The sequence below is a fragment of the Leptopilina heterotoma genome, unplaced genomic scaffold, assembly GCF_015476425.1.
Source record: "Leptopilina heterotoma isolate Lh14 unplaced genomic scaffold, ASM1547642v1 Lhet_235, whole genome shotgun sequence".
Lineage (NCBI taxonomy): Eukaryota > Metazoa > Arthropoda > Insecta > Hymenoptera > Figitidae > Leptopilina > Leptopilina heterotoma.
This window is the reverse complement of record NW_025110952.1, coordinates 1889337-1916612: the sequence shown is the minus strand read 5'-3', so window position 1 is coordinate 1916612 and position 27276 is coordinate 1889337. Positions and strand designations below refer to the sequence as shown.

Here is a 27276-nt window from a genome sequence, read left to right as displayed (position 1 = left end):
TTTCTACAAAATACTAAATTCTTTTCTATCTTTTATTCATAATATAAATTTGTTTCTTCTTTAGAAGTTATCATATAAAAAAAATTCATATTTCTATTTTATTTAAAATCTAGTCTTAAAGTTGACATTTCCTTTACAAAAAAAATATTATCACTAGTGAAAATTAAAAATTTTTTTTTTTGGTAAAATTTTATTAAAAAGTTACAAGTTGAGTGAAAATCGAAGTTGTTTTTTTTTTCTTAATCTAGTGCCTTTTTCCTTTCATCTTATCGAGGCAATCACGCTCTAACTACCTTAAAGCTCTAAACAATAAATTAATACTATCAAAAAAATTGTTCTTGACGTTCAAGAAACAATTTATTTTCGTTGACAAAAAATTTTTTATTTTTATTTATAAATACGAACAATTGTTCTATGATTATGTACAAGATGCAGTGTAAAAGCGTCGCCTTATCTCAAAAGAAAAACTATTGAGTCTTATAAATTGCGACTAACTGCAAAACAGTGAAATATTTGGCTACAAAAAATCAATTAAAATTTTTAAATGACAATTTTATACGATAAAATGCATCTTCATTGTTTCGTATCTACAATTTAGTTTTTAAAAATGTGAAAGAACTACACAGTAAATTTTCATTTACAAATTTTTTTTCTATAAACCAGAAATTTTTGTCGAAAAATTGTAATTTTCTTAATGAATAAATTTTTATTATTATTATTATTATTGCATTTTTAGATTTTTACCTTTTTGATTTATAGAATCTGTGTAAATTAAATTATCTTCATCTAAAATTTTAAGCAAAATCGAGAATAATTTAAATTTACATTTCTTAAAATTAATCTTGCAAATGATTTTGATGTTTTCTTCTCATTCATCGAGAATGATTTTTACATCAAAAATCAAATAGCAACTTGTTTATAGAAAAATCGAAAAATCACAGTTTTATCATTTTTTTTTCGAACAAAATGAAACAAATCACATTTAAGTATTTAAATAACTTTTTCATTTTGTTTTTATCAGATAATAAATGTGCTTAAAATAAAGCAAAAAAAAAAAATGTAAACAATAATTATTGAAAGCCATAAAAAAAACCCCTTTTTGTTTATTGCACGGAAAATAATACGTATTTAATTTTAAAATCTTTTTTCCGCTAACACATAATTTTTAACGAACAGTTAATTATTAAAAATCAAGAAAAAGAAAATTAAAGAGAAAATTGCACACTCAATATTAAATTTCATTTGTTTGCAAAAAATTGTTTTCACTATTAAAATATCAAAATTTAAAAATTTTTAATATTGGCCTTCAGACGTAAAAACACAAAAAAAAAAATTATGTTTGTACAGCAGGACCGAAATTTAGTTATAAAACAATTTTTATTGTGGAAGATTTTTGATTTTCGTCTTTGATAAAAAAAAAGTCAAAGAAAATGGACCAATTCGTATTTAAATTAGTTTATAGTTCATTGGCTGATTTTTTAAAAATTTAGCATTTAACTTAGAAGACTGTAAAAAATTGTTGTCTCTCTCTCTCTCTCTGTCTAAGTGATGAATGTTTAAAAATTTGTATTTTGAAAACTAAAATAAATGTGCTTTGAAGAAAGGTTAGCAAAAAATTTGAGGTTATGTTTGTTATTTTTTAAATGAAAATCCACAAAATGATGATCAACTCTGACTACAATCCACTGATGTTTAAGTTTTTATTACGTTTAAAATAATTTATAAAAACTGATTGATTTTAGTTTTAAACAATTAAACAGAGTAAAAGTAACACAAACATAACCTTAAAATGATTTGCTTCTTAGGTACCTTTCTTCGGAGCGCGTCACAAATTGTGATGTGATGTACAACAAACATCTCGTATCACATTGTGAATTTTTTAAGTAAATTTTAAAATGTTGATAATTTTTTTTTTTTTTTTTAATAAAAAGCATCTGAAAGGATAATATGCTTATTCTGAAAAGTAGCAAAAATAAAACTGATTTGGTCCGCGAGATTTCGGTAGTGGAGGTAGAGTATCAATATGGTAATATTAAGTTAAAGGAGGCGCAGACGGGAGTGGAAGATGAGGCAGCTGGACGGAGTGATGAATTGCTGGTGGCGATAATAAATGGCCACGTTCCATTTCATTGACTTCTTGTTGTTCGGTTGAATCGACGCATGTTGTTGAGCGTGCCAAACTATTCCGCTGCCTACACATGTACGGCGTCTCTACTGGAGAAGGTGTTTCGCGACCCTTAACAAAGAAAAAATTATTTACTTTTCCAAAAACACACAAAATTTAAATAATACACTATCGGTCAAATTAAGGGACCATTCATTTTTCAAGTGAATGAAAAACTTTCTAAAACATAAATAAAAAAATTTTTTTTTTATTTTATGAAAGATGATAAAATTTTGAAAATTAACCGATTTGAATGATATTTAAATATGTTATAAATATAAATAACACAATTTAAAAAAAAAATTTATTTTTTTAACCCGTTGCCTGTTGGGTCGTGAAAAAAGATGGCCCAGACTGTTTCCGACCCAATGTTGGGTCGTGAAAGTTTTAGCAAAAAATAGAAATTTGTTATTTAAATTATAAAATAAATTCTTTTATATCATTATTCACATACTATAGATATCAATGATACTAGAAAAAGTAATAAATAAATAATTGTTTATTATTTTTAAGTAATATAACAATTTAAAAGATTTTGATGGACATGTTGGGGCACTAAAATGAATATTTTTCCAAACAGCGAAGGGATTAAAGATACACCACCAATTTTTCTTTTAAAAAATACCTCAGAATGTCCGCTTTAATGTATATTATATTTTCCGGATTTTTAAAAAATGTAATTTTTTCAAAAAAAAAGGCTTTTTTTGAAAAAAAAACTCATTTTTTTGGAAACTACTTAACCGATTTAAATGAAATTTAAATATGTTATAAACATAAGTAAGAAAATTTCAAAAAAATTTTAAAAAAAATAATTAAAAAATTTTTTTTTAAATTTTTTTGATTTTTATTTGAAAAATACACAACCAATTTTCTTTTTAAATAACCTTAGAATGTCCTTTTTAATATATATTTTTTCCAGATTTTAAAAAATTTTGTTTTATCAAAAAGCGACTTTTTTGAAAATTAAACCCAGAAAACTCATTTTTTTCGGAAACTACTTAAACGATTTAAATGAAATTTCAATATGTTATAAATATAAATAAGACAGTTTAAAAAAATATTTCAAAATATTTTTAAAAATCTTCTAAAGTAATTAATTTAAAATTTTTTTTTAAGTAACCTAGGTTCCGAAAAAAATGAGTGTTTTTGGGTTTTTTTCAAAAAATGTCGTTCTTTGAAAAAACTAGATTTTTCAAATTCTCGAAAAAATATATATTACAGAGGAAACTCTAAGGAATTTTCTAAATACAAAAATTGGAGGTGTAACTTAAAAAAAAGTGAAAAAAAATTTTTTTTTTAAATTTTAAAATTAAATTTTATAGAATTTTTTTTTTTTGAAAAAAAATTTGAAACATTTTTTTTAATTGTTTTATGTATGTTTATAACAAATTTGAATTTCATTTAAATCTGTCAAGTAGTTTCCCAAAAAAAATGAGTTTTTTAAAAGTTTTTTGAAAGTTTTGAGTCGTTTTTTGAAAAAACTACAGTTTTCAAAAATCTGGAAATTATATATATTGAAGCAGACAGTCTAAGGTATTTATTAAAAGAAAAATTAGACGTGTATCTTTAAAAAAAAAAAAAATCAAAAAAATTTTTGAAAAATTTTAAAACTAATTTTTTCAAAAATTTTGTTTGAAAAAAATTTTGAAATATTTTTTTGAAATTTTCTTACTTATGTTTATAACATAAATTTGAATTTCATTTAAATCGGTTAATTGTTAATTAAATTATTTTTAACAAAATCCAATTATTTTCTCAGCCTTTTTGTTTTTTTTTTTTTTTTTTTTTAGAAGAATATTATTCTTCTCTAAACCAATTATTTTTAATAATTAAATAATTAGTAACTAAATATATATTAAAAATTGCAACTAATTTCTACAGAATTGGAATTCAAAATTTTTCATAAAAATTAGTTTTACGGAATGAAAATTAAGATTTTCGAAGATTTTAATTTGAAACTTTTTCAAAATTCAATAATTTCAAAAAATTCATCCTATAATGAATCAAATGTTCAATTATTGTCTAAAATTTGAACTGAAATTCATTTTTAAATCCAATATTTATTAGAAAATTCTGCAAGAATTAAATTATTTAAATACAAAAATAAATAATTTTTTGAATAATTAAAAATGTTTCTAAAAATTTAATTCTTTCGACGAATATTAACAAAAATTTTTAAGAATAATTGGATTTTTTTAAAGAATTTATATAAAATTGTATTTAAAATATTTAAAATTCTGCGATGAAAATAATTGCTTTCCTTAAAAAAAATTTTTATTAATTTTTCCGAAAATAATTGAATCCCTCAGAAGTATTTTTAATATTTATAAAAATAATTGAATTCTTGCCAAGAATTTTATTGAAATTTAAAAAAAAAAAATTAAATTCGAGTGAAAAGTTTCATTATATTATTTATGAAAATAATTGAATTCTTGAGAAAAATTTTATAAAAAATTTTTTAAATATAATTGATTTTATTCGAAAACTTGTATCTATATGCAAATTCTATTTTAAATAATTAGATTTCAGTGAAATTTTTATTATTTATAAAAATAATTAAAATTTTTTCTTCAAAATATTATAAAAAAAAAAAAAATTTTTTTACAAATCTTATAAAAATAGTAGATTATTAAAAATCATTGAATTGCGAAAATTTTAAAAAAGAATTTGAAGAATTGAAAATTAACATTTTTACAATTATACTTTTTTTTTAATAATTTTTTGATATTTATTTACACTAATGTATTCATCGTTCAATTCTACTTTGAGGTGCTAACTTATAAAATTAGTTTTTGTAAATTCCAGCTCAACCTCCAAATTTTCTATTACTGCTTAGAAGATTAGTAGGTGAAATTTTTTACAGGATTTACTTTGGAAAATAATTGTATCAGGAATAGAATGTAAAAAAGTTTTAATAAAACTTAAAAATCAATATGAATATGAATCATTTACCTGAATTGTAATTAAAGAAGATCAAATAAATAACTACACTAAAAATGTAGTTATTTTGTGTTAGCCGATTGAATATTGAAATAAAAAACATGCAAACAGTGTTATGAAATTAAAATATAAAAAAGGGAATAAGTAATAGAAATTCAGATAAATAAAAATATTAAACAAAACTAAGAAGTAGAAATTCATTAATGAACATGCATGAAAAGTGGATAAATAATATTACAAACGAATAAAATATTAATTGCTAAACACCGGCGTTTAAAAGAAAATTCGATTTGTGTTTTTTTTTTTCAAAAGCAATAGTGTGCTTTAAAACATTTAATTTTCAAAAAAATTCTTGATTGAAATTTCAATACCCTTTAAATTTTTCCCCTTGAAAGTAAGAAAATAAATACAGATAATCATAATTTACCTATAACAATATCTGAATCAGAGCTGATACCATGTAAGCATTCACCAAAACACTTGGATTTTAGACAACTTAGAGTGGAATTTTCATTTCTTTTGGAGTTTTGCTAGGAAAATGGGACATTTTAAAGAGATAAAAGTTTCTTTTTAATATTTTGTTTAAACTAACCTGTTTCGATGGACCACAACAAGTTGCATGATTGCATGGTTTATCTGTCTTCGGACAATCCAAAACACAGTCTTCTGTAGGAGTTTCCTTTATTTCACTATTACTTTGATACTGTAAGAAAATATAATAATAAATTCTCTTTCCTTAATTAACAAAAATAAAAGTTAAATTCAATAAAGTTAGAGATAACACATAACAGGGCTCGAATTAGGTCCGTAAATCCCGTAAAGTTTCTAAAATTTGTTTATTTTTTTTAATAAAATTCTTGGCAAAATTTTAATTAATTTCAAAAATTTTTCTTCAATTCAATAATTATACATTTATAAAATTATACAATTTTAAATTAGAGTTTGCATACAATTATTTGAATAAAATAAATTACTTAAAAAAAATTTTCTTTTAATTCTTCGCAGAAATTCAATTATTTTCAAAAGTATAATAAAGTTCTTCTCAGGAATTCAATTATTTTCAAAAAATTTCACGAAAATCTCGTCAAGAATTTCAATTATTTTTATAAATAGCAAAATTCTTTTCTAAAATTTTCTCAATTAAATGATTTTTAATATCTACTATTTTCAGAAAATTTAAAAAACAATTTTTTTTAAATTCTACGAAAACACTTAATTATTTTTATAAATAATAAAAATTCTACAGAAATTCAATTATTTAGAATAGAGTTTGCATCAATTATTAAAAAATTTGTTTATAAAATTTCATTCGAATTCAATTTTTTTTTAAATATTCACAATAAAATTCTTCGTAAGAATTCAATTAATTTTTATAAATCCTATTAAAATTTTTCTCAGGGATTCAATTATTTTCATAAATATAATAAAATTTCTTTGAGGAATTCAATTATTTTTATCGCAGAATTTCAAATATTTTTAATAAAATTTTATAGAAATTCCTCGAAAAATGCAATTATTCTTAAAAATTTGTTATTAAAATTCGTCGAAAGAATTCAGTTTTAGGAAACATTGAATTATTCAATAAATAATTTATTTTTGTATTTAAAGAATTGAATTCTCGTTTAGTTTTTTTATTAAAAATTCATATAAAAATGAATTACAGTTAAAGTTTTAAATAATGATTGAATATTAGAAGCATTATTGGATGAATTTTAAGAAATTATTGAATTTTGAAAAAGTTTCAAATTCAAATCTATGGAAATCTCAATTTTTCATATTTTTAATTAACATTTCTATGGAACTTATTTTTTCGAAAAATTTTAATTCCAATTCTGTAGAAATTAGTTGCAATTTTGAATATATATATTTAGTTATTAATTATTTAATTTTAAAAATAATTAATTTAGAAAAGAATATTAGTTAAAAACTCTAAAAAAAATCATTTAATTTTGTTACAAATAATTGAAATTTTTAGAAATAATTGAATTTTAAAAAGGTTTCAAATTAAAATCTTTGAAAATCTGAATTCTTCATAATTTAAACTAACAATTCTGAAAAAATTAATTTTTTTTAAAATAGTTTAATAAATTGCGAATTTATTTTCTTTTTTTGAAAATATTTGAAGTTTTTGTTTTCTAATATTATATATTTAATTGAAGAAATTTCCAAATAATTGAAATATTGTAAAATTGAATTATAAAAAAAATGAATTTGAAAATTCTCAAAGCACTTTTTCAAAAAATTATTAAAAATAATGGATTTATAGAAAAATTTGAGTTGAAAACAAAAAAGAAAAATTTTATTTTGGAGAAGTTACAAATTATTGTTGAAATTCAATTATTTTCAAAAATTTTAATAAAATTCTTGGCAAAATTTCAATTATATTTTCAAAAATTTTCCTGAATTCAATGATTTTTTTATATATCTACTATTTTAATAAAATTTTCCAAAAGAATTCAATTGTTTAAAAAATTTTTTTGATAAAATCCTTCAAAAACATTAAATTATTTTCATAAATATTTAAATTTTCACAGGAATTCAATTATTTAAAATACTATTTTTAAAAAAATTTTTTAAAACTAATGAATTTTTAACAAAATTTTTATAAAATTCTTCTTATGAATTCAATTATTCTAGTAGAAGTTTAAAAAAAATTGATTCAAAAATTAATATTAGCTCAAATTTTAGATAATAATTGAATATTAAAAGCTATGTAGCGTGAATTTTTAGAAATAATTGAATTTTTAATGAAATTTCATGAAAGCATTAAATTTTAAAAAATTTTTTAATAATACAGTCAGGTCCCCATACTGTTAGATTCCAAACTGTTATGTCCTCAGTAGTGTTATGTTTTTGCATAACCTCCAAATTCAGAAGTGTTAGGTGACGTCACGTTACATCACCAATTTTCAGGGCCGCATTCTTAAGCCCAAAGAAAAGGGGGCATATACTTCTAGGCCAAACTTGAGGTGTATATATTTACGTTCCTGAAAGGTGCGCAGTAGACATACTTTGAGCACATAACAGAGCTGAGTCTGGAGGAGTGGGAAATTTCTGGAAATGTAACAGTATGGGGACCCGACTGTACTAATATTATTAATAATTCCGTAATTTTTCATTTTTGTTCCGTAAATAAATACCTAAATACTTTATTTTTTTTTTTTTTTTTTTTTTTTTTAATTACTTTTACTGGTTCGAGCTCTGAGATATAAGATCAGCGTTGATTTTTTGGAAATTGTTAGTATTTTGTCTATTATACTTACATCTATAAATTCTGGTTGTATTGTAGTTGAATGAATGCCCTCATTGTGAAAGAATTCTTTCACTTGCTCAGCAATTTTCATATACTCTGAAAGATTACGACAACGAATGTGAGCAGAAGCGATGATCCTATCACCAGCCAATTGCCACACGTGGAATTCATGTACAGCTAACACTCCATCTACATTTTCTAATAATCGCTGCTGTATAGCGTCAACCTACAAATAGCAAATTTTTCTAAATTCTTCTATTACTCGAACGGCATTTTTTTTTTTTTTTTTTTTTTTTTTTTTTTTTTAAAGTAATTCATTAAAAAAATTACTTTGGCATTTGTTATTTTACCTGAATGTGTGTAGGCACCGTTTGAAGTAGAATCAACGCAGATTCTTGTAACAGGGGCCACACGGACTTTAGAATAAGAATGACGAGTAATAAGGACAAAAGAGGATCCATATAATATCTGTAAATTAATGGTCATTAATTATCATTAACTAATAATCATGTCCTAAATTGTCACTAAAGAAGTAAATTTTCTTTTTTAAAAAATACCTATAGCTCCACTGCGTGAGCCATACGACGAGAGCTGAAACAATAACGATTACAGATCCAAGAGCATCGGAAAGAACATGAAGGAAAACTCCTCTCATATTCATTTGACTCGCATCATGAGAATGACCATGTGCTCTTTTTTTAGGAGATTTCGTGTGCTGAAAGTTCTCATCATTTTCATTGTCATCTGTACTGACAAGGGTGCTTAATCTATTATGACTTCTGGACAAACCATGTGAATGTCCATGTCCACTCGAATGCTCTATAAATAAAAACTCGTCTTTACTTTCATCCAACGTAAAATTTTGATTATTTTAATCATTTTGATTTTTTTTTTTTTTTTTTTTTTTTTATAAATGTATCTAAATGATAAATAACTTGCATTAGAAATATTATTTACCTGCAAATAAACAAAGACCAACAATGTTCACGACCAAACCAAGTGTCCCCACAGCGACCAGCAATTCTGCTCGATGAATCTTTTCTACTTCGATAAATCTTTTACATGCTTCAACTGTAATACTAAAACAGAGAGCAACTAGAAATACAGCATTAACTAATGCTCCCAAAACTTCCGCTCTGGCCCATCCAAAGGTATTTTTCGACCATTTCTTTGGTGACATCTGTAATTTTATTATTTACAATTTTAATAAAGAATGCATTGACAAAGACAATACGGTAAACATTGCTTTACACTATTTACATTCGCATTTCTTTCCGGGATTCAGATTTTAAAACTTACCTTTACAGAAAGAAAAGCAACAACTAATGCAGCCACATCGGATAACATATGAAAACTATCAGCTATTAAAGCCATTGAATTTGTCACATATCCTACAATTATTTCTACTAAAAAGAAGAATGTCGTCAACCACAACATTGTGAGAAGACGGCATTTCTTTCCTGTGTATCGTCCCATTTTGCAATACTCTCCTGCAAATTAAAAAGAAACTAGAATTAGAACTGCTTCGAAGTATTCGAAATAAATTAATATTTCTCGAAGTCAATATATTTTAATCCTTCTCTCTTTATGTAAAGCTAAAGTAAAATCGATCCGATAGTATTGAATATTATAAGAGTATTGTTACTCTAAACTTATTCAAAATTGCTTTCATATTCAATTATTATTTTCCCGAATTTTTAAACTAAAATTCTTCTTTAAATTAATTATTATTCATTCATTTTTAATCAATTTTTATTAGAAAATTTTACGAGAATTCAATAAATATTTAAATACAAAAATAAATAATTCATTGAAGAATTGAATGTGTTTTAAAATTGAACTATAATAAAGAATTTCAGGCTTCACAGTGCCTCTAAAAAGTATTTTAGGTATTTTAGGGGAAATAGGGGAATGAAAATTAAAAAATAGGGGACTTTTAGAGGACCATAAAAATTGGTTAAATAAAGATAAAAATATCATTTATTTATACAGGGTTGCCACAAAAATTTTATTTTATTTTTCCCTGATTTCCAAACACAACATTCACTTTTTCCCTGACCCTAAAGAATATTCTGATTCACTCTCAAAATTATTAGATACGAAAAAAAATGTTCTATTAAAATTTACAAATTTCTTCAAAAGTAAAATTATTCGAAAACATTAATAGTTATATTTAAAATAAATATTTAATCATTTTTTTTCATTGGAATTAAGATGTTCAAAAATTTCAAATTCAAACCTTTCAAATTGAACTACTCATAAGAATATTATTATAAAACATAAAGATGACCGACTGACAAAATCATTATTTTATTATTATAAGAATATTGTTACTGTAATTTTTTCAAAATTATTTGTATCATTACAATTAACATTTTCTAGAATTTTTAACTAAAATTATATTTTAAATCAATAACACCAATTATTATTCAATTAAACTTTTTTAAAAAAATTATTTCTACAGAATTATTAGTTAAAAGTAAGAAAAATAATAATTTAATTCTACGAGAAATCAATTATTTAAATACAAAAATAAATAATATTTAATGTTTCTTAAAATTTAATTTTTACGAAGAATATTGTATTAACAACTTTTGAAAATATTTAATTTATTTTCAGGAATTTAATTAAAATTTTAATGAAATTTATTATATATTAAAGAATTTTATAACACTTTTTGAAAATAGTTGAAAACTTTTTGAAGAATTTTATTAAATTTTATTAAATTAATTCAATTCCTGAGAAGAATTCAAATAATAATTTTAAAAACCAAATTCATGAGAAGAATTTTATTATACTTTTGAAAATAATTGAATTCTTGAGACTTTTTTTAAAATTTCTTTTTAAACAATTAAATTCTTTTGTGAAATTTTATTGAAATAGTAGATATTGAAAATAATTGAATTTTGATAAATTATATTATTGAAATTAATTAAATTTCTATACGTAGAATTTTATTAAAATTATTTTGAAAAAATAATTGAATTGTTAAAAAGAATTTCATTAAAATTTTTGAAAATAATTTAATTCTTTCGAGAAATTCAATTTCTTTGATGAATCGTTTTTGAAGGAGGAGATTTAATTTCTTTTGTAATAATTCATTTTAAAAATAGATTTAAATTTGAAATTTCCGAACAATTTAATTTTACATTTTTTAAAATTATATTAAAAATACATGTTCGGCAACGTAACAGATAAAACATTTTTAAAACTAATATCATTGAAACGATTGAAAGCATTATAGAGAATATAATACTATACAATACAATAGAGGAACTTCCGTTATTTCAATTTTCCGGTAGCAGTTATTTCTTTTGTTGTCGTTTTTTTACTACAAAAATAAAAAATTATATCGTTCACGAGAAAAAAGCAAAGGTTAAAATTTGTGATGCTTATAAAACAACTAATTTAAATTTATCTTTTTTGCTTGTTCTTATTTTTACTTTCTTGTTTTCTTCAAATGTTAATTTTAATAAAAAAAAAAAAAAAAAAAAAAAAAAAAAAAATTAAAATTAATTAAAATTAAAAATTAAAATTATTAAAATAACAAAAAATTTGCTTTTGTTGAAACCATTTTTTCTTTTTGAAAAAAAACAATAAATACTAAAATAAATTAAAGAGTTTCATACATTTACGTTTACTTCTGGATTATCTATCAATAAACGGAAAAATATTGCTGTTATAAAATAATCAAAGTTAAAATATTAATACGTGTTAAAATGAACTTTTATTTTCGAAGCCTTGTTTTTATTTCTTAAATAAAAAAGATTTCTTTTGAATTTTAGCATAATTATTGGCGTAAAATAAAATAGCGAAGAAAAAATAAATTAAAAATGTAAAATTTTTAAGTAGCAGTTTCTGGTAAATCACCAATAAACAAAGTAAATAAAAATGGTTTTTTTTTTTTTTTGCTTTCATTTACACAAAATGATCCAATTTTAAAAACTCGAAATTAGGGGAAAATAAAAAATTTAATTTAATTTTCTTCACAATTTTTTTTTACTTTTTACAAAGAACAAATTTTTTATCCTTTTTTCATGATTATAAATAATCAATTTTGTGGATTTTAAAAAATTTCAATTTATCAAATAAATAAATTGATTGCGCGCTATTAATTTCTTCTATCAAATATTCATATTTTTTTAATTATCTGCATAGAATTAATTCAACAAAAAGTTAAATTATTTTAAAATTTTAACTTAAAAATTATAAATTACACTTTAAAATTCTTTATTAAAATTAAATCATTAAAAAAAAATGTAATTATTCAGAAAGTTTGATAATTTACAAAAATAAATTTTATTTTAAAGAATTTTATTATTTTAATTAAATCAGTTTTGTTATGAGACTAGTGATTCACGTCAGGAATTTTTTTTTCCTTTTTATCCTTTTATAAAGGAAAACAGGCAAAAACATTCCATTAATTTATTTTCAATGTATTTTTCACAAGATTCTTGATCATCACTTGAATCATGCTCCAAGATTTTACTTTAGTGAATCACTATTTTTCCAAATCGAAAATGATATAAAATAAAATACGAAAAAAAAATTAATTAAAAGCAAAATGGAAAATTTTATTTTAAAAAATAGACAATTTTGAATTAATTGAATAATTTTAATTAATAAAAAAATAGTAGGTAATTTTAAAAATTAAAACTTTTTAGATTAAAAAAAATTAAATATTTAAAAAATCAGGAATTATTGTCTGTAGTTTAAAATTTTTTGACTAAAAACAAATAATTCACGATAAAGGAGACAAAGAAATTCTTGGTTTACATTTAAAAAACAAAAATCCCTGAAGAAAAATATGAAAAACTCTTTCTAAATATAAATTTTAAATTTAGACTTTTGCACAAATTTTTTTTTTTTACTCACACAAAGAATTTTCTTTATCAATTTGTTGATCTTTTCCGTAAAAATATTATTATTGAAAACTTTATATTTTCCTTAAAATTCGTTTTCTTTCCCTTTCACTCTCCATAAAAAAAGAAGAACAGGTGAAATTTTTTATGTTTACAAATCACGCCATTTTTTCGTCGTCTGCTCTAATGTGCCCTTTTAAAAATTAAAGCACAATTTGACAGATAAAAATAAACAGATTCTAAATGAAATACAAATATTTAAATATTGAAAAAGGAAAAAAGAAAATTTATTCACACCTGTTTAAACTCCAAAAGAATTGTTTCCAAAAAGAAAAAGAAAAAAAAAAGAATGAAGCGACAAAAACAGAAATATTATGTCAAATAACACTCAATTATACACTCAATTAAAAACGCATGAATTATTAAACAGTTTAGATAGTATAATCAAATTTCTTTCATTTACATAAAAGATTCTATTTGTAATATTCAATTGATAAATTAAATTTTTTCTCTTCATTTAATTAAGAACAATTGACACTTAATTAAGAAATAATTGTGAAACGTCAAAAGTATTGTGTAAAACTATAAGAAATAAACACGTGTCACATACTTGATTACAGAATGAAATATTTATCACAAAAAATGTTACAAATTGACTGCTAAAATAATTCCATTGTTTCCTAACACACTCATTCTCCCTACTAACCCACATTCGATATAGAAATAAATTCAACATTTTTCTCTCAAACATACAAAAAATATAAAATAAAAATAAAACGTCCTTGGTAAAATAAAAGTCAGTAAAAAAAAAAGGAAGAAGAAGAAGGTTAAACTCAATTATATATTTGAGAGGAAAAAAAATATTTGCAAATATGTACAAAGAAAAGAGAGAGAAAGAAATAATAGATGAGAGAATAAAGAAAATACGTCACTTACTTTTGTCTTTTTCTTCTTATTTGATGTTAAAACTTTTTTTTTAAATTCTAGAATATTTGTTGAAAATTATTTATTAAATGAAAATAGTTAATAAAATTCTTAAACGAAATGTTTATAAACATGTTAGGAACATCCTAGTTTAATGGTGAGAGGAAAAAAAATTTTACACACACATAAATGAATTTTTAAACACTAATGAAGCATTGAAAAAATCACTTCAATTTCCATTGTTAAATACACGATGAAATGTGTTGAGAAATGTGTAACACTGTTTTTTTTCATATTTCTAAAATGCACACCATTATTCAGCTGTGCATAACTACCAACTGATTTTCTGAGAATAAATACTGCACCAGGGAGTTAACGACGTTGTCATGATTTCGTATTTAGATGTAAAATATGTTTTATGACGAATTTATGTGTAAAAACATGAAAATACAGTGTTTTACGTCGGAGCAATGAGTGTAACCGAGATAGAATTATATATCTTTCTTTCTCTCTCTCATTATTTAACGTAAAACGCGGCTTTCGTACGCAAGGATATGAACACACCCTTATGGAGCACGTAAAAATTGTCCAGAATGGAAAGTTTATATTGGAGCAAGTGAGACAGGCTATATAGCCTGTCTCTCTTACTCCAATATAAACTTTCCATTCTGGACAATTTTTACCAAAGGTGTAAGGGTACGGTCACATGACTTTTGGAAAACACATTCTTGTCTTTCTCTCTCACTACGACAGAGGCTTAAGTTTGTCTCACTCTACATTTTGTTACTTTATTTCCAAAAACAGAAAATGTAGAGTGAGACAAACTTATGCCTCTGTCGTAGTGAGAGAGAAAGACAAGAATGAGTTTTCCAAAAGTCGTGTGACCGTACCCTTTAGTGAAGAATTTACACCTTTGGTAAAAATTGTCCAGAACGGAAATTCCACATTGGAGTAAGAGAAACAGATACACAGTCTGTCTCTCTTACTCCAATATAGATTTTCCATTCTGGACAATTTTTATCGAAGGTGTAATCGCTCCATTAATAACATTAAAAAGTGGTGTGCCTTCTATAAGAATGTTTTAAGTCTATGGCGTACTCAATTCCTAAAGGTCAACGCAGAATAGATCTGTAACCGGAACCGCAATCGTAACCGTAAGCGTAAGAATGAGTTAGAGAAGGATAAACAATATACCTATCCTTCTTTAACTCATTCTTACGGTTACGCTTACGATTGCGGTTCCGGTTACAGATCTATTCTGCGTTGGCCTTAAGGAGAAAAAAGCGCGCGCAGCTCCTTTCAGCGGTATTCCATGTAATTATACTATTGTAGAATCACCTCAAACATTTCTATTCCAACCTACAATAATTAACCAACCCTGTTCTAAAAAAGACCTTGTACACCCTGTTTCACAATGGGCTGGGTAGTTTATTTACTTGGAGGAAATTATTTTGTTTGCAGAGAAACGTAGGATTTAAAAATAAAAAAAGTGATTCAAAAAGTGATGTACATAGAAAAAAATAATTATAAGTTAAACTCTAATTAAATTAATTCTACTGTTTTTATGAATAGAAAATAGAAAAAAATAGGTTCAACCAAATAGTGCATCATAATTATAATCACGGTAAGAAAACATCAAGGTTAATCATTCTAATGTGTCATTACAAGCTATAACTGAAATTTTCTGATTATTTTATCTCTTAGATAATAATAGTATAATAATATTTAAAAATAAATTGCTGTCAATGTTCATTTTAATTATGTTTGAAAAATGAAAAAACCATTTTAAGTGCTTGTGAAAAATGTAAATTTGGAATTTTCTCCCCGCAAAGTAGAAAAAAATTGTCAACAATGAATTTTTTTTTAATTTTCATAAAAAATTTTCATTTTATAATTTAATTTCTTTAAAAAATTTTATCTTTCTTGATAATTTTCAAAGTTTATTTTACTTTTAAAACAATAGTTGATTATTTCAGAATTTAAAAAAAAATGTTAAATTAGAAGCAGATTCTAATCTTGATTAAATTTCATGAATGCAAGAAAATTACAATTGTAAACAAACGTTTTCTTTATATATTCATAACTTTAGTAGAGTTTAATACTAAAGTATTTATTTATTTTAATATAATAATGAATAACTATAATTATTTATCTTTAAAAATCTAAATTTTTCATACTTTTAATTAAAAATTCTATGAAATTAATTTTTTCAAAAAGCTTAATTGAAATTTTTGAAAATTATTTCACGTTTTTATTTTCTAATAATTATAATATAATTAATTATTTTAAAACAGTTAAATTTTACAAAATTGTCGATTTATTAAAATCATTAATTAAATAAAATTGTTCACTTACCCTGCAAATTTGTATTGTGATTCTCTTTAACATCAAGGGAACTTCTTCCTTCGATTTTTAATTATTTATTTCAAATATAAATAAAATAATATTTTATAAAATAATATTTGTTTATTTAATTATTGAAAAGTTCATTGTTTTTAAATTCACATTAAACCCTTGTGAACGCCTTAATTAGATATAAATATTAAATATAGTTTTAGTAGAAATATTTATTTTTAAAGTCAAGTAAAATTTCTATATAAATTCTTTCTCAAAAATTAGGAATTAAAAGAGTAAAGAAGAATAGATAAAACGATTTTTATTTATAGATAAAAAGAAAATATTTAAAAGTAAAAAGAAAATTTCACTTAAGTTTAATTTATCATTCATTTAGATATAAAATATGTTCTTTTGAATTTAGATAGAACTAAGAAATCGATTAGTGCTCTTTTCATATAGTAGAATTAGAAAAATTACGACAGGTTTTTTGAGATAAGGCCTCTCGTTAAGTAATGTCAACACGATTAGTAAAACGTAGAGAGGTATCAAAGTCTCAATTCAAGAAGAATTAAATTCCAAATAGCACATGCTGCACAGTGTCTTCAATATTTACATTTTTAGTCTTTAAAATAATTTCAAAAACAATGAAAAAATATATTTAATTACTTTAACAGGGGTTTTTTTTAAAGATGAAAATAAAATTTATTTTAATAAAATTTTACAAAATTTTCAATTGTTTCAATTTTTTAAAAATTATTTTCTCGAATTCAAGTGTATTTTCAAAAACTTTTAATATTTTTCAAAAACCTAATTTTTTAAAAATTTCTTTTTAAATCAATTTTAATCAGAATTCAATTACGAGAATTCAATTGTTTTCCCTGACCCTAAAGAATATTCTGATTCACTCTAAAAATTATTAGATGACCGATTGACAAAATCATTATTTTATTATTATAAGAATATTGTTACTGTAATTTTTTCAAAATTATTTGTATCATTACAATTGAATTAACATTTTCTAGAATTTTGAACTAAAATTCTACTTTAAATCAATAACATCAATTATTATTATATAGTGCTGTTATTTTGTTTGGATTTATAATTTTAGTGCGATATTAGTGCCATCAATTATTATTATTCAATTAAACTTTTTAAAAAAAATTATTTCTACAGAATTGTTAGTTAAAAGTACGAAAAATAATAATTTAATGTTACGAGAAATCAATTTATTATTTAAATACAAAAATAAATAATATTGAATGTTTCTTAAAATTTAATTCTTACGAAAAATTGTATTAACAACTTTTGAAAATATTTAATTTCTTTTAAGGAATTTAATTAAAATTTTAATGAAATTTATTATATTAATCAATTTTATAACAATTTTTGAAAATAATTGAAAACTTTTTGAAGAATTTTATTAAATTTTTTAAAAATAATTGATTTCCTGAGAAAAAATTTTAAAATGTAATTTTCAATAAATAAATAAATAAATAATTTAATTTTTGAGAAGAATTTCCCTATCTACTTATAAAGATAATACGAGAATTTTTAAAAAATTTTTTTAAATAATTTAGTTTTTGCAAAGTATTTCATTACTTTTCAAAATAATTGAATTCTTGTGATAAATTTTGATTTTTTTCAAAATAATTGAATTTTGGAAAAGAATTTTACTAAAATTCCTTAGAATTTTTAATTGATTTTCTACGACGAATTAAATGTTATTTATGAAAATATTTGAATTATTGCAACGAATTTTATTGTTTTATTGAATAATTGAATGTTTCTTAAAATTCAATTCTTTCCTCAAGTTTTAATAAAATTTTTAATAATAATTTCATTTTTCAAGGAATTTATTTAAAATTGTATTAAAAATATTTAAAATTCTGCGATAAAAATAATTGAATTCGTAAATGAAATTTTATTATTTATAAAAATAATTGAATCTTTGCGTAGAATTGTATCAAAAAGTTTTTTCTATAATTATATCTGTTGATAAATTTGATGAAAATTGTAAATATTGAAAATTATCGAATTGCAAAAATCTTTTGAAAGTAATTGAACTTTTGCAAAGATTTTTATAAATTTTTGAAAATAATTGAATTTTTGAGCGAAAAATTTTGCTATTTGAAAAGATAATTGAATTCTTGACGAGATATTCGTGAAATTTTTTAAAAATAATTGAATTTCTTTGAAGAATTTCATTACTTTTAAAAATTATTGAATTCTTGAGATGAATATTGTAACTTTTGAAAATAAGTTCAAATATAAATTGAAAATATTTATTTTTACAAAAATTTGTTTTGTTAATTTTAATTTTCATAAAATTTAGTTTTCAGTTTAATTATTAAACTAAGAGTCTTTTTAAACACATGAATTAAATAAACAAAAAACAAGTTTTTAATCCATTTAGGGGTAAATTTTGAAAATAGGGTACGTTTAGGGGACAAAATTAAAAATGGAGACTTTTAGAGAAATAGGAGACAGACTGTGAAGCCTGATACTTAGAATGGATCCTCCCATTCACCAAATATTAATTTTTCAGTAGACTTTTTAATAAGCAAAAAAAAATTTTTTAAATAAAATTTTTACTTACCCAAACATTTAATTTAATTTCCAATGTAACACAATTTCTATTTGGATAGAAATAGAATTTTTAATTACAATAAACTAACCACTTCACTAATTCTCGATTTGTCTCTAAAATTTCATACAACTTTCTCATCTATTCGAATAAATATCCATTATAGTAAATTTCGGTATTGATACTTTTGTGAAATGACAATTCACTCGAGATTGGGAGGAATAGAATTGCTTCTTTTTAAAATTAAAAATTCGAGTTTGTTTTTTGGCTCACTACACTGGAATTTGAAATATATTTTAAATATGAACCTATTTCACATGGAAATTTCCAATAACTTTAGAGAAAGAATTATGTGAAAATTGTCAATGTTTGAAAAACGTGTACAATAATAATTGATCTTGTTTGCATAAACTAGTAATAGGCACAACTAAAAGCCAGGAGATTAGATAAACTTGGAATATTCGTCTGCAGTTGTCTGTCCAAGAGACACTTATCGCCTCGATTAATCTCAGGGTAGATATAAAATACATAAAAACTCGGTTATGATCCATTTGAACAAGATTTGAGATGTAGTATGTATTATCTATCATTACCTGAGGTTTATTATGTAATTTACGAAATTGTTGCAACAGTAATTAAATTATAATTCCTTAAGTGTTGGAAAATTTAAACAATCTCTTAATTTTGAATTAATTAAAATCGAGATTAAAATGATGTGTTAATTATAGAAAATTTTTGTACACTTTAAATATTACTTCTAGAAACCTGATTCTGTTTTATCATGATTACTTAAATGATCATAATCGAAATCTGTCAGTACAGATTTTTTTTTTTTTTTTTAAATGACTATCGAATCTTCCTTTTAATTTTCATGAATTTTTCTTATAATAATTATATGTCTAAAATGGAACATTCAATAATTAATAATCAAAAATATTTTTTGGAAATTTATAAATTCAACACGTCGAGAACAAAACTTATTAGTATCAAAAATATTAAATAACATAATTCTTTCGTTTATCATTCTTTATCCAACAACAAAAAAAATTAAGGAAAATCGGTTAAGATTTATTTGAGTTATTGGATTTTATAAAAACAGTAGATAAGTTTCCTTAAAAAAATGTTTGAATTTAAAATATTAATTTCCAGAATAAATAATTATCATAACTGGTAAATACTGTTTTTCAGGAACAATGCTCAGTAGTTGGACTAAGCATACACTTCACTGCTGCCTTTTAATAACAGTAATCGTAGTATTTGAATACGTATCCGGAGGACTACGATGGAATGCCGATGAGAAAGATGAATTAAATCCATGGATTGAATATGGATACTTTGGAGCGTCATTCCTCTATTTTCTTCGAATATTAACATTCCTTTCGCTTCCGCAAGTTCTCTTTAATTTTATCGGTCTTTCCATTTACAATGCTTTCCCGGACAAAGTTGAACTTAAAGGTTCTCCTCTGCTTGCGCCATTTATATGTATAAGAGTAGTTACCCGTGGTGATTATCCACAATTAGTGAAGACAAATGTTAATAGAAACATGAATAAATGCATTGAAGCGGGTTTGGAGAATTTTCAAATTGAAGTTGTAAGCGACAAGCCAATTGGTTTACCGGCGCATAGAAGAATTCGCGAAGTTGTTGTACCTTTAAATTATACAACTTCAAGTGGTGCTCTTTTTAAGGCACGTGCTTTGCAATATTGCTTGGAGAATCATGTTAATGAACTTGCTGAGAATGATTGGATTGTTCATTTGGATGAGGAGACACTTTTGACGGAGAATTCAATTAGGGGAATTCTTAATTTTGTTTTGGATGGAAAACATCATTTTGGACAAGGTTTAATAACGTACGCGAATGAAAATGTTGTTAATTGGATTACGACATTGGCTGATAGTTTTCGTGTTGCTGATGATATGGGAAAATTGAGATTGCAGTTTACTTTGTTCCATAAGCCATTGTTCAGTATGAAAGGATCTTATGTCGTCACTCAAGTGAGTATTTTTCAATTATATTTTCTTATACATGCGCAATATAGTGTTCTTTTGACATCAAAACATGCGCAGAAGCATCCTATCACAATAAGACATGCGCAATAGCATCCTATCACAATAAGACATGCGCAATAGTGTTCTTTGACATCAGCACATGCGCAAAAGCAGAATTTCCAATTTCAAATGATTTTAGTTTGGAATTTTTAAAAATTTCAATTTTGAATGAATTTAATTAGAAATCGTCTTAAAGAACGTAGATTTTTGAGAAATTTTAATTATTCCAATTCTTCTGAAATTAGTTAAATTTTTTAATATATATATATTTAAATAATTATTAAAAATAATGGATATATGAAAGAATTTTAGTTAAAAACACTAAAAGAAATTAAATTTTGGAACAGTTACAAATTATTGCAGAAATTCAAATATTTTCAAACTAGTAAAATTCTTCTCCGAAATTTAATTATTTTTTTAATTATTTTTTTATTTAAAAAAAAAATATAATAAAATTTTTTTTTTAATTATTTATTTATTTTTTTTTATTTTTATTTTTTTTCGAAAAATTTTTAATCAAATTCTTGTCAAAATTTCAATTATTTACAAAAATTTTACTCAATTCAATGATTTTCAATATTTTAATAAAATTTTTCCAAAAAAAACTCAATTATTTAAAAAAAATTTTAATAAAAATCTACTCAAACATTTAATTATTATTTTCATAAATATAATACAAATTTCACACAAATTCAATTATTTGCAAACTTTTTTTTTATAAATCTCTTCGCAATAATTCAATTATTTTCATAAATAATCAAATTTTTACAAGAATTCAATAATTGTTCCGTGAATAATAAAATTCTTTATAGGTTTTTAAATATTTTCATAAATAATAAAACTCATCGCAGAATTTCTATTATTTTTAATACAATTTTAATGGAATTCCTTGAAAAATGTAATTATTTTTAAAAATTGTCGTAAAATTCATCAAAAAAAAAAAAAATTCAATTATTTTAAAAAGCTTTGCTATAATTTATTTATTGGAATTCAAATATTTTTGTCAATACAATTTTTAATTAAATTTTATGAAAGAATTAAAGAATTTTTAGAAATTTTAATAAAATCTTTGTAAGAATTCAATTTTTTTCAAAATAATTTTAATAAAATTCTTCATTAATTTTAGTAATTTATCAAAATTCGATTATATTCAATATCTACTATTTTAATAAAATTTTATAAAAGAACTAAATTATTTTAAAAATAAATATTAAAATTCGTGTCAAGAATTCAATTATTTTCAAAAGTAAAAAAAATTCTTCAAAATTCAATTATATTCAAAAATTTTTTATAAAATTTTTTAAAAGAATCTAATTATTTACATTTTTTTTTAAATTTCTTCACAATAATTCAATTACTTTCACTAATAATAAAATTTTTCATGGACATTTAAATTTTTAAAAAAATTTTTGATTAAATTCTAAGCAAGAATTCAATTATTTTCATAAATATAATAAAACTCATCAAAGAATTTCAATTATTTTGAATACTATTTTGAACTAATTAATCAAAAAATTCAATTATTTTCTCAAATAAAATTTTCCACAAGAATTCAATTATTTAACATAAAATTTTTTTTTATATTTCGAAAAAATTAATTATTTAAAACAATGTTTAAATAAAAGTAAAGATTTAAAAGATTGTTTTTGTTGAGAATCCACAAATAAAATGTTTAAATAAATTTCTTATGAAGAATTCAATTATTTTGAAAAATAAATAAAATTTTCAAAAAAAATAATTCAATTATTTTCATAAATAATAAAATTATTAATAATTCAATTATTTTTCATACAATTTTACAGGAATTGTTAAAAAAATGTAATTATTCTTAAAAATTTAATTTCAATTCCTCGAAAAATCAATTATTGAAAAAAATTTTTTTTTTAATTCTTTGGAAGAATTCAATTATTTACAAAAAATATTAAAATTTCTCACAGGGATTCAATTATTTACAAAAATATTAGAATTTTTTACAAGAATTCAATTATTTTCAAATATTTTAATAAAATTGTTCGAAAGAAATCAATTATTTTAAATACAATTTTAATTTGATTTTTTTGGAATAATTCAATTATTGTTTTAGGTTTTAATAAAATTCTTCCCAAGAATTCAATTATTTATATAAATAATTCTTAGGAAATAATTCAATTATTAAAGATAAATAACAAAGTTATTCCCGAAAATTCAATTATTTTGAGTCATTTTAATAAAATTCTTTGCAAAATTCAATTATTTTCATAAATAACAATATTCATTACAATAATTCAATTATTTTTAAAAATTAATAAATTTCTTCTTGGAAAATCAATATTATTCTAAAAAAATCTAATGTAAATTCGTTCGCAAGAATTCAATTATTTTCATAAATAATAAAATGCTTTTTAGGAATTCAATTATTTTCAAAAAAAAATTTAATAAAATGCCACACAGACATTCAATTTTATTGTCAAAAATTTTAATAATATTCTTTGTAAAATTTAATTATTTTTAAAAACTTTTCGTGTTTCAATGATTTACAATATCTACTATTTTCATTAAATTTCTAAACATAATTCAAATTATTTAAAATAAATTGTCGTAAAAATCTTCGTAAGAATTCAATTATTTTCATGAATAATAAAAAGTTCTCTGGAATTCAATTGTTTAAATTAGAATTTGCATAAAATTAGTCGAAAGAAATCAATTATTTAAAAATTTTTTAAAAAATTCTTCGCAAGAATGAAATTATTTTTATATTTGAATTTGAAAATTTTAATTCTGATGGGAAAATAATGTTTAACTATTTTATTTAAAAAAGAAGGTGAAACACATGCGCAGAAGTATTCTATCACATTAACACATGCGCAGAAGTAACCTATCACATTAACACATGCGCAGAAGTAACCTATCGCAATAACACATGCGCAGAAGTAACCTATCGCAATAACACATGCGCAGAAGTATCCTATTGCAATAACACATGCGCAGTAGTGTTCTTTGACATCAGCACATGCGCAGTAATGTTCTATCCCATAAAAACATGCGCAGTAGTGTATTTTTCAATAAACACGTGCACAGAAGTATCCTATCACAAGAACACATGCGCAGTAGTGTATTTTCCAATAAACACATGCACACAAATGCCAATGTTCTTAATATGAAGTAAAAAAATGTCCCATACAAATGCCAATTTTAAACTATTATTAAAAAAATGTATTAAACACTTTACAGATGTCTGCTGAAAGGCAAGTGTCCTTCGACAACGGGATAAATGGTTCAATATCAGAGGATTGCTATTTTGCCATGAAGGCATTCACTGAAGGTTATACGTTTAATTTCATTGAAGGTGAAATGTGGGAGAAATCGCCATTTACACTTTGGGATTTTGTACAGCAACGAAAGAGATGGCTACAGGGAATATTATTAGTCGTTCACTCAGAAGCGATTCCCTTAAAAAAGAAATTATTACTCGGCATCTCTTGCTATTCATGGGTGACAATGCCACTATCAACATCAAATCTTGTCCTCGCTGGACTTTGTCCAATTTCATGTTCACCAATAATAGACTTTTTATGCGCATTCATTGGTGCCGTTAATATTTACATGTACATATTTGGTGTTGTAAAATCATTTTCCCTTTATCGCTTTGGCTTCGCTAGATTTCTTCTTTGCATTTGCGGTGCACTCTCAACAATACCATTTAATTTAATTATTGAGAATGTTGCCGTTATTTGGGGTCTCATTGGAAAGAAACATAAATTTTATGTTGTCAAAAAAGAATTTATGGTATGATGTATCAATGTTAAATATTCCCCCCTCTACACTGTACCTGTTCATGTACAAAATATTGACAAACTCATTTCTAGTGTGAAGCGCCAAATTCATTTAATTGCTCTTTTTTTTCTTCAGTGTTCTATGAACTTTGGTGTACAGTAAACAAAAAATTTTTTTTATTTTCAATCTATGTGAATTGAAATTACAATTTCTTACATATTTTTATGTATCGGACAGTCAATGTCAAAAAGTGAGCATAAATTGTCAAAAAAAAAGAAGAAATTCATTTCATTTACGCTACAAATACTGCAATCTACCAAATGGAAAATATTTTTTTTTATTATTAAGTCATAGCATTGAAAGTATCGAGGTGAAGCTTCAAAAGACTAATTGAAACAAGACTAATCAAAAAGGCTACTTAAGAAAAAGTTTCAATCGCCAATACTTTGGTACTTTTAGTGTTATAAGTAGAAATATATTTAATTAAATCAAAGCTCGTTCTATTGAATTGTAAAACATTTTACGGATATTTTTTGTCGAAATGAAATTTAGACCTAAAAGTGTCAGTAAAAATTTACTTTTTTTTTTTTACTTAAAAGTCAACGTTGAAGAAAGAGTCAAAAAAGTGAAGAAAGAACAAAGAAAAATTGGAAAATAAAATTACTTATTTTGCACCAAAATTGCACATTAGTCATAAAAATTGTGTTTTTTGAAATTTTTAGTGAAATTGCACAATGTATGAAAAATCTTTGAAATTCAGTTTTAGTAATATTTGCATATCGAAAAATTGAAATTCGAAAACTTCCATTTTTGAATTTAAAAATTTACATTATACTTCACTGAAGTGTATAAAAATCGAAATATAATATTTTTTAAACACTTTAAAAATTAGTAATTGAAATTTAGTAATAAAATTAAATTGAAGAAAAAATTTGGTAGACGAGAGAGAATATTGCCAAATTTGAATCGAATTCAAAAAATAAGGGGAAAAAAAACACCATGAAATTCGACTTTCAGCGTTTGTTTAGTAAAGTCGACATTTTTAAAATATTGAATCGATTTTTGCACATATGCTTAACTTTTATTGAAGTTAATGAAAAAATATTACCTTCCTTTATGAATACCTATTAATAGCGCTTATTAAAATATAAATTATAAAATTTACGAATGACTGTACATATAATATAAATATTTTTTTTTTTAAATTTGTAATTTAAGATTGTTTTTCAATCTTAAAAATGTATGTAATTTAAATAGTATGCAGTATTACAAGGGAGAGAAAGAGAGAGAGAGAGAAAGCTTTCAATTTTTGTACAATGAGAATACAAAAAAATGAAATTCTTTTTTGTTCAGAAAAAGATGAAAAAATTGACAAAAAAAAACGTGAAATTGAAAAATTAAATCTGAAGTAAAAGTACAAATATCTATTTGTTATTCTTATTGTACATAAATAATAATTTTTATGTTAAGTATGAAAGTCTGCATGTTTTTTCTTTTTTAAAAAATAAAAATCGTAACAACCAAAAATGTGAAATTTGCAACAACAAAAATATTTAGAAAACACGTCGAACTTTATGTATAGAACTGAAATTTCTTGTTAATTATTTAAGTTCAATTTAGAAAAACATTTTAGGTGAACAAAAAAAATTTTATTGACAAGTCATATTTGTGATATATTAACAATAAAAAAATCTTACAACAGTATTTTTTTAGTGAAATTAATTTAAAATTCAATTTTTTGGTTTTTGATTGTAAATTTTTTTTAACAATTAATATTTTTGTTTTTCTAGAAAATACTATTAATAATAATATTTTTTTACAGACATTCAATTATTTAAAAAGAAATTTAATAAAATTCTTCGTCAGATTTCAATTATTTTCAATTTTTTAATGAAATTTCTCGATAGAATTTAATTATTTTCAAAAATGTTTTAAAAAATTCTGAAAAATTGAATTATTTAAAAAAATTTAAATAAAATTCTTCACAAGAAATTAATAATTTTCATAAATAATAATATTTTTCTCCGGAATTCAATTATTTTCACCGAATAAAATTCTTCACAAGAATTCAATTATTTAAAAAAAATTTTTAATAAATTTCGTTGCAAGAATTCAATTACTTTCATTAACATTAAAACTTATCGCAAAATTTCTATAATTTTTCGTTAAATTTTTAATAAAATAATAGAAAATTGCATATATCCTTAAAATCTTTTTTTAAATTCGCCGAAAGAATTCAATTATTTTTTAAAATTTTGATAAAATTCTTCCCAAAAATTCAATTCTTTTCAAAAATAAAAATTTTCACAGGATTTTAATTATTTAAAAAGAAATTTAATAGAATTCTTCGTCAGATTTTATTTTTATTTTTAATTTTTTTAATGGAATTTTTCAATAAAATTTAATTA

The 27276-nt window shown here is 22.4% G+C and overlaps 2 protein-coding genes across 2 annotated transcripts; one reads left to right on the top strand and one right to left on the bottom strand.

Annotated features, from left to right (window-relative positions):
• Positions 1–1623: 1623 nt before the first annotated feature.
• Positions 1624–14504, bottom strand: LOC122502675 (zinc transporter 1). The gene is made up of 8 exons (XM_043612837.1): positions 14156–14504; positions 9657–9847; positions 9315–9537; positions 8915–9176; positions 8708–8825; positions 8368–8583; positions 5697–5807; positions 1624–2236 (listed from the first exon to the last, which is right to left on the bottom strand). The coding sequence occupies exons 2-8, from the start codon at positions 9831–9833 to the stop codon at positions 2033–2035; spliced, it is 1311 nt and encodes a 436-aa protein (XP_043468772.1). The 5' UTR covers positions 9834–9847; positions 14156–14504; the 3' UTR covers positions 1624–2032.
• A 1040-nt stretch (positions 14505–15544) lies between these two features.
• On the top strand, positions 15545–26572 carry LOC122502674 (beta-1,4-mannosyltransferase egh). Its single transcript, XM_043612836.1, has 3 exons — positions 15545–15767; positions 20253–21061; positions 24326–26572. The coding sequence occupies exons 2-3, from the start codon at positions 20258–20260 to the stop codon at positions 24884–24886; spliced, it is 1365 nt and encodes a 454-aa protein (XP_043468771.1). The 5' UTR covers positions 15545–15767; positions 20253–20257; the 3' UTR covers positions 24887–26572.
• The last annotated feature ends 704 nt before the right edge of the window (positions 26573–27276 follow it).

Coding starts and splice junctions, on each gene's coding strand:
- LOC122502675 (XM_043612837.1), bottom strand. CDS start 9,833: ATGGGACGATACACAGGAAAGAAATGCCGTCTTCTCACAATGTTGTGG. Junction 9,177..9,314: donor TGGTCTTTGTTTATTTGCAG/GTAAATAATATT, acceptor TTTTATTTATAG/AGCATTCGAGTGGACATGGA. Junction 2,237..5,696: donor GTTGTGGTCCATCGAAACAG/GTTAGTTTAAAC, acceptor TTCTTTGTTAAG/GGTCGCGAAACACCTTCTCC.
- LOC122502674 (XM_043612836.1), top strand. CDS start 20,258: ATGCTCAGTAGTTGGACTAAGCATACACTTCACTGCTGCCTTTTAATA. Junction 21,062..24,325: donor GATCTTATGTCGTCACTCAA/GTGAGTATTTTT, acceptor AACACTTTACAG/ATGTCTGCTGAAAGGCAAGT.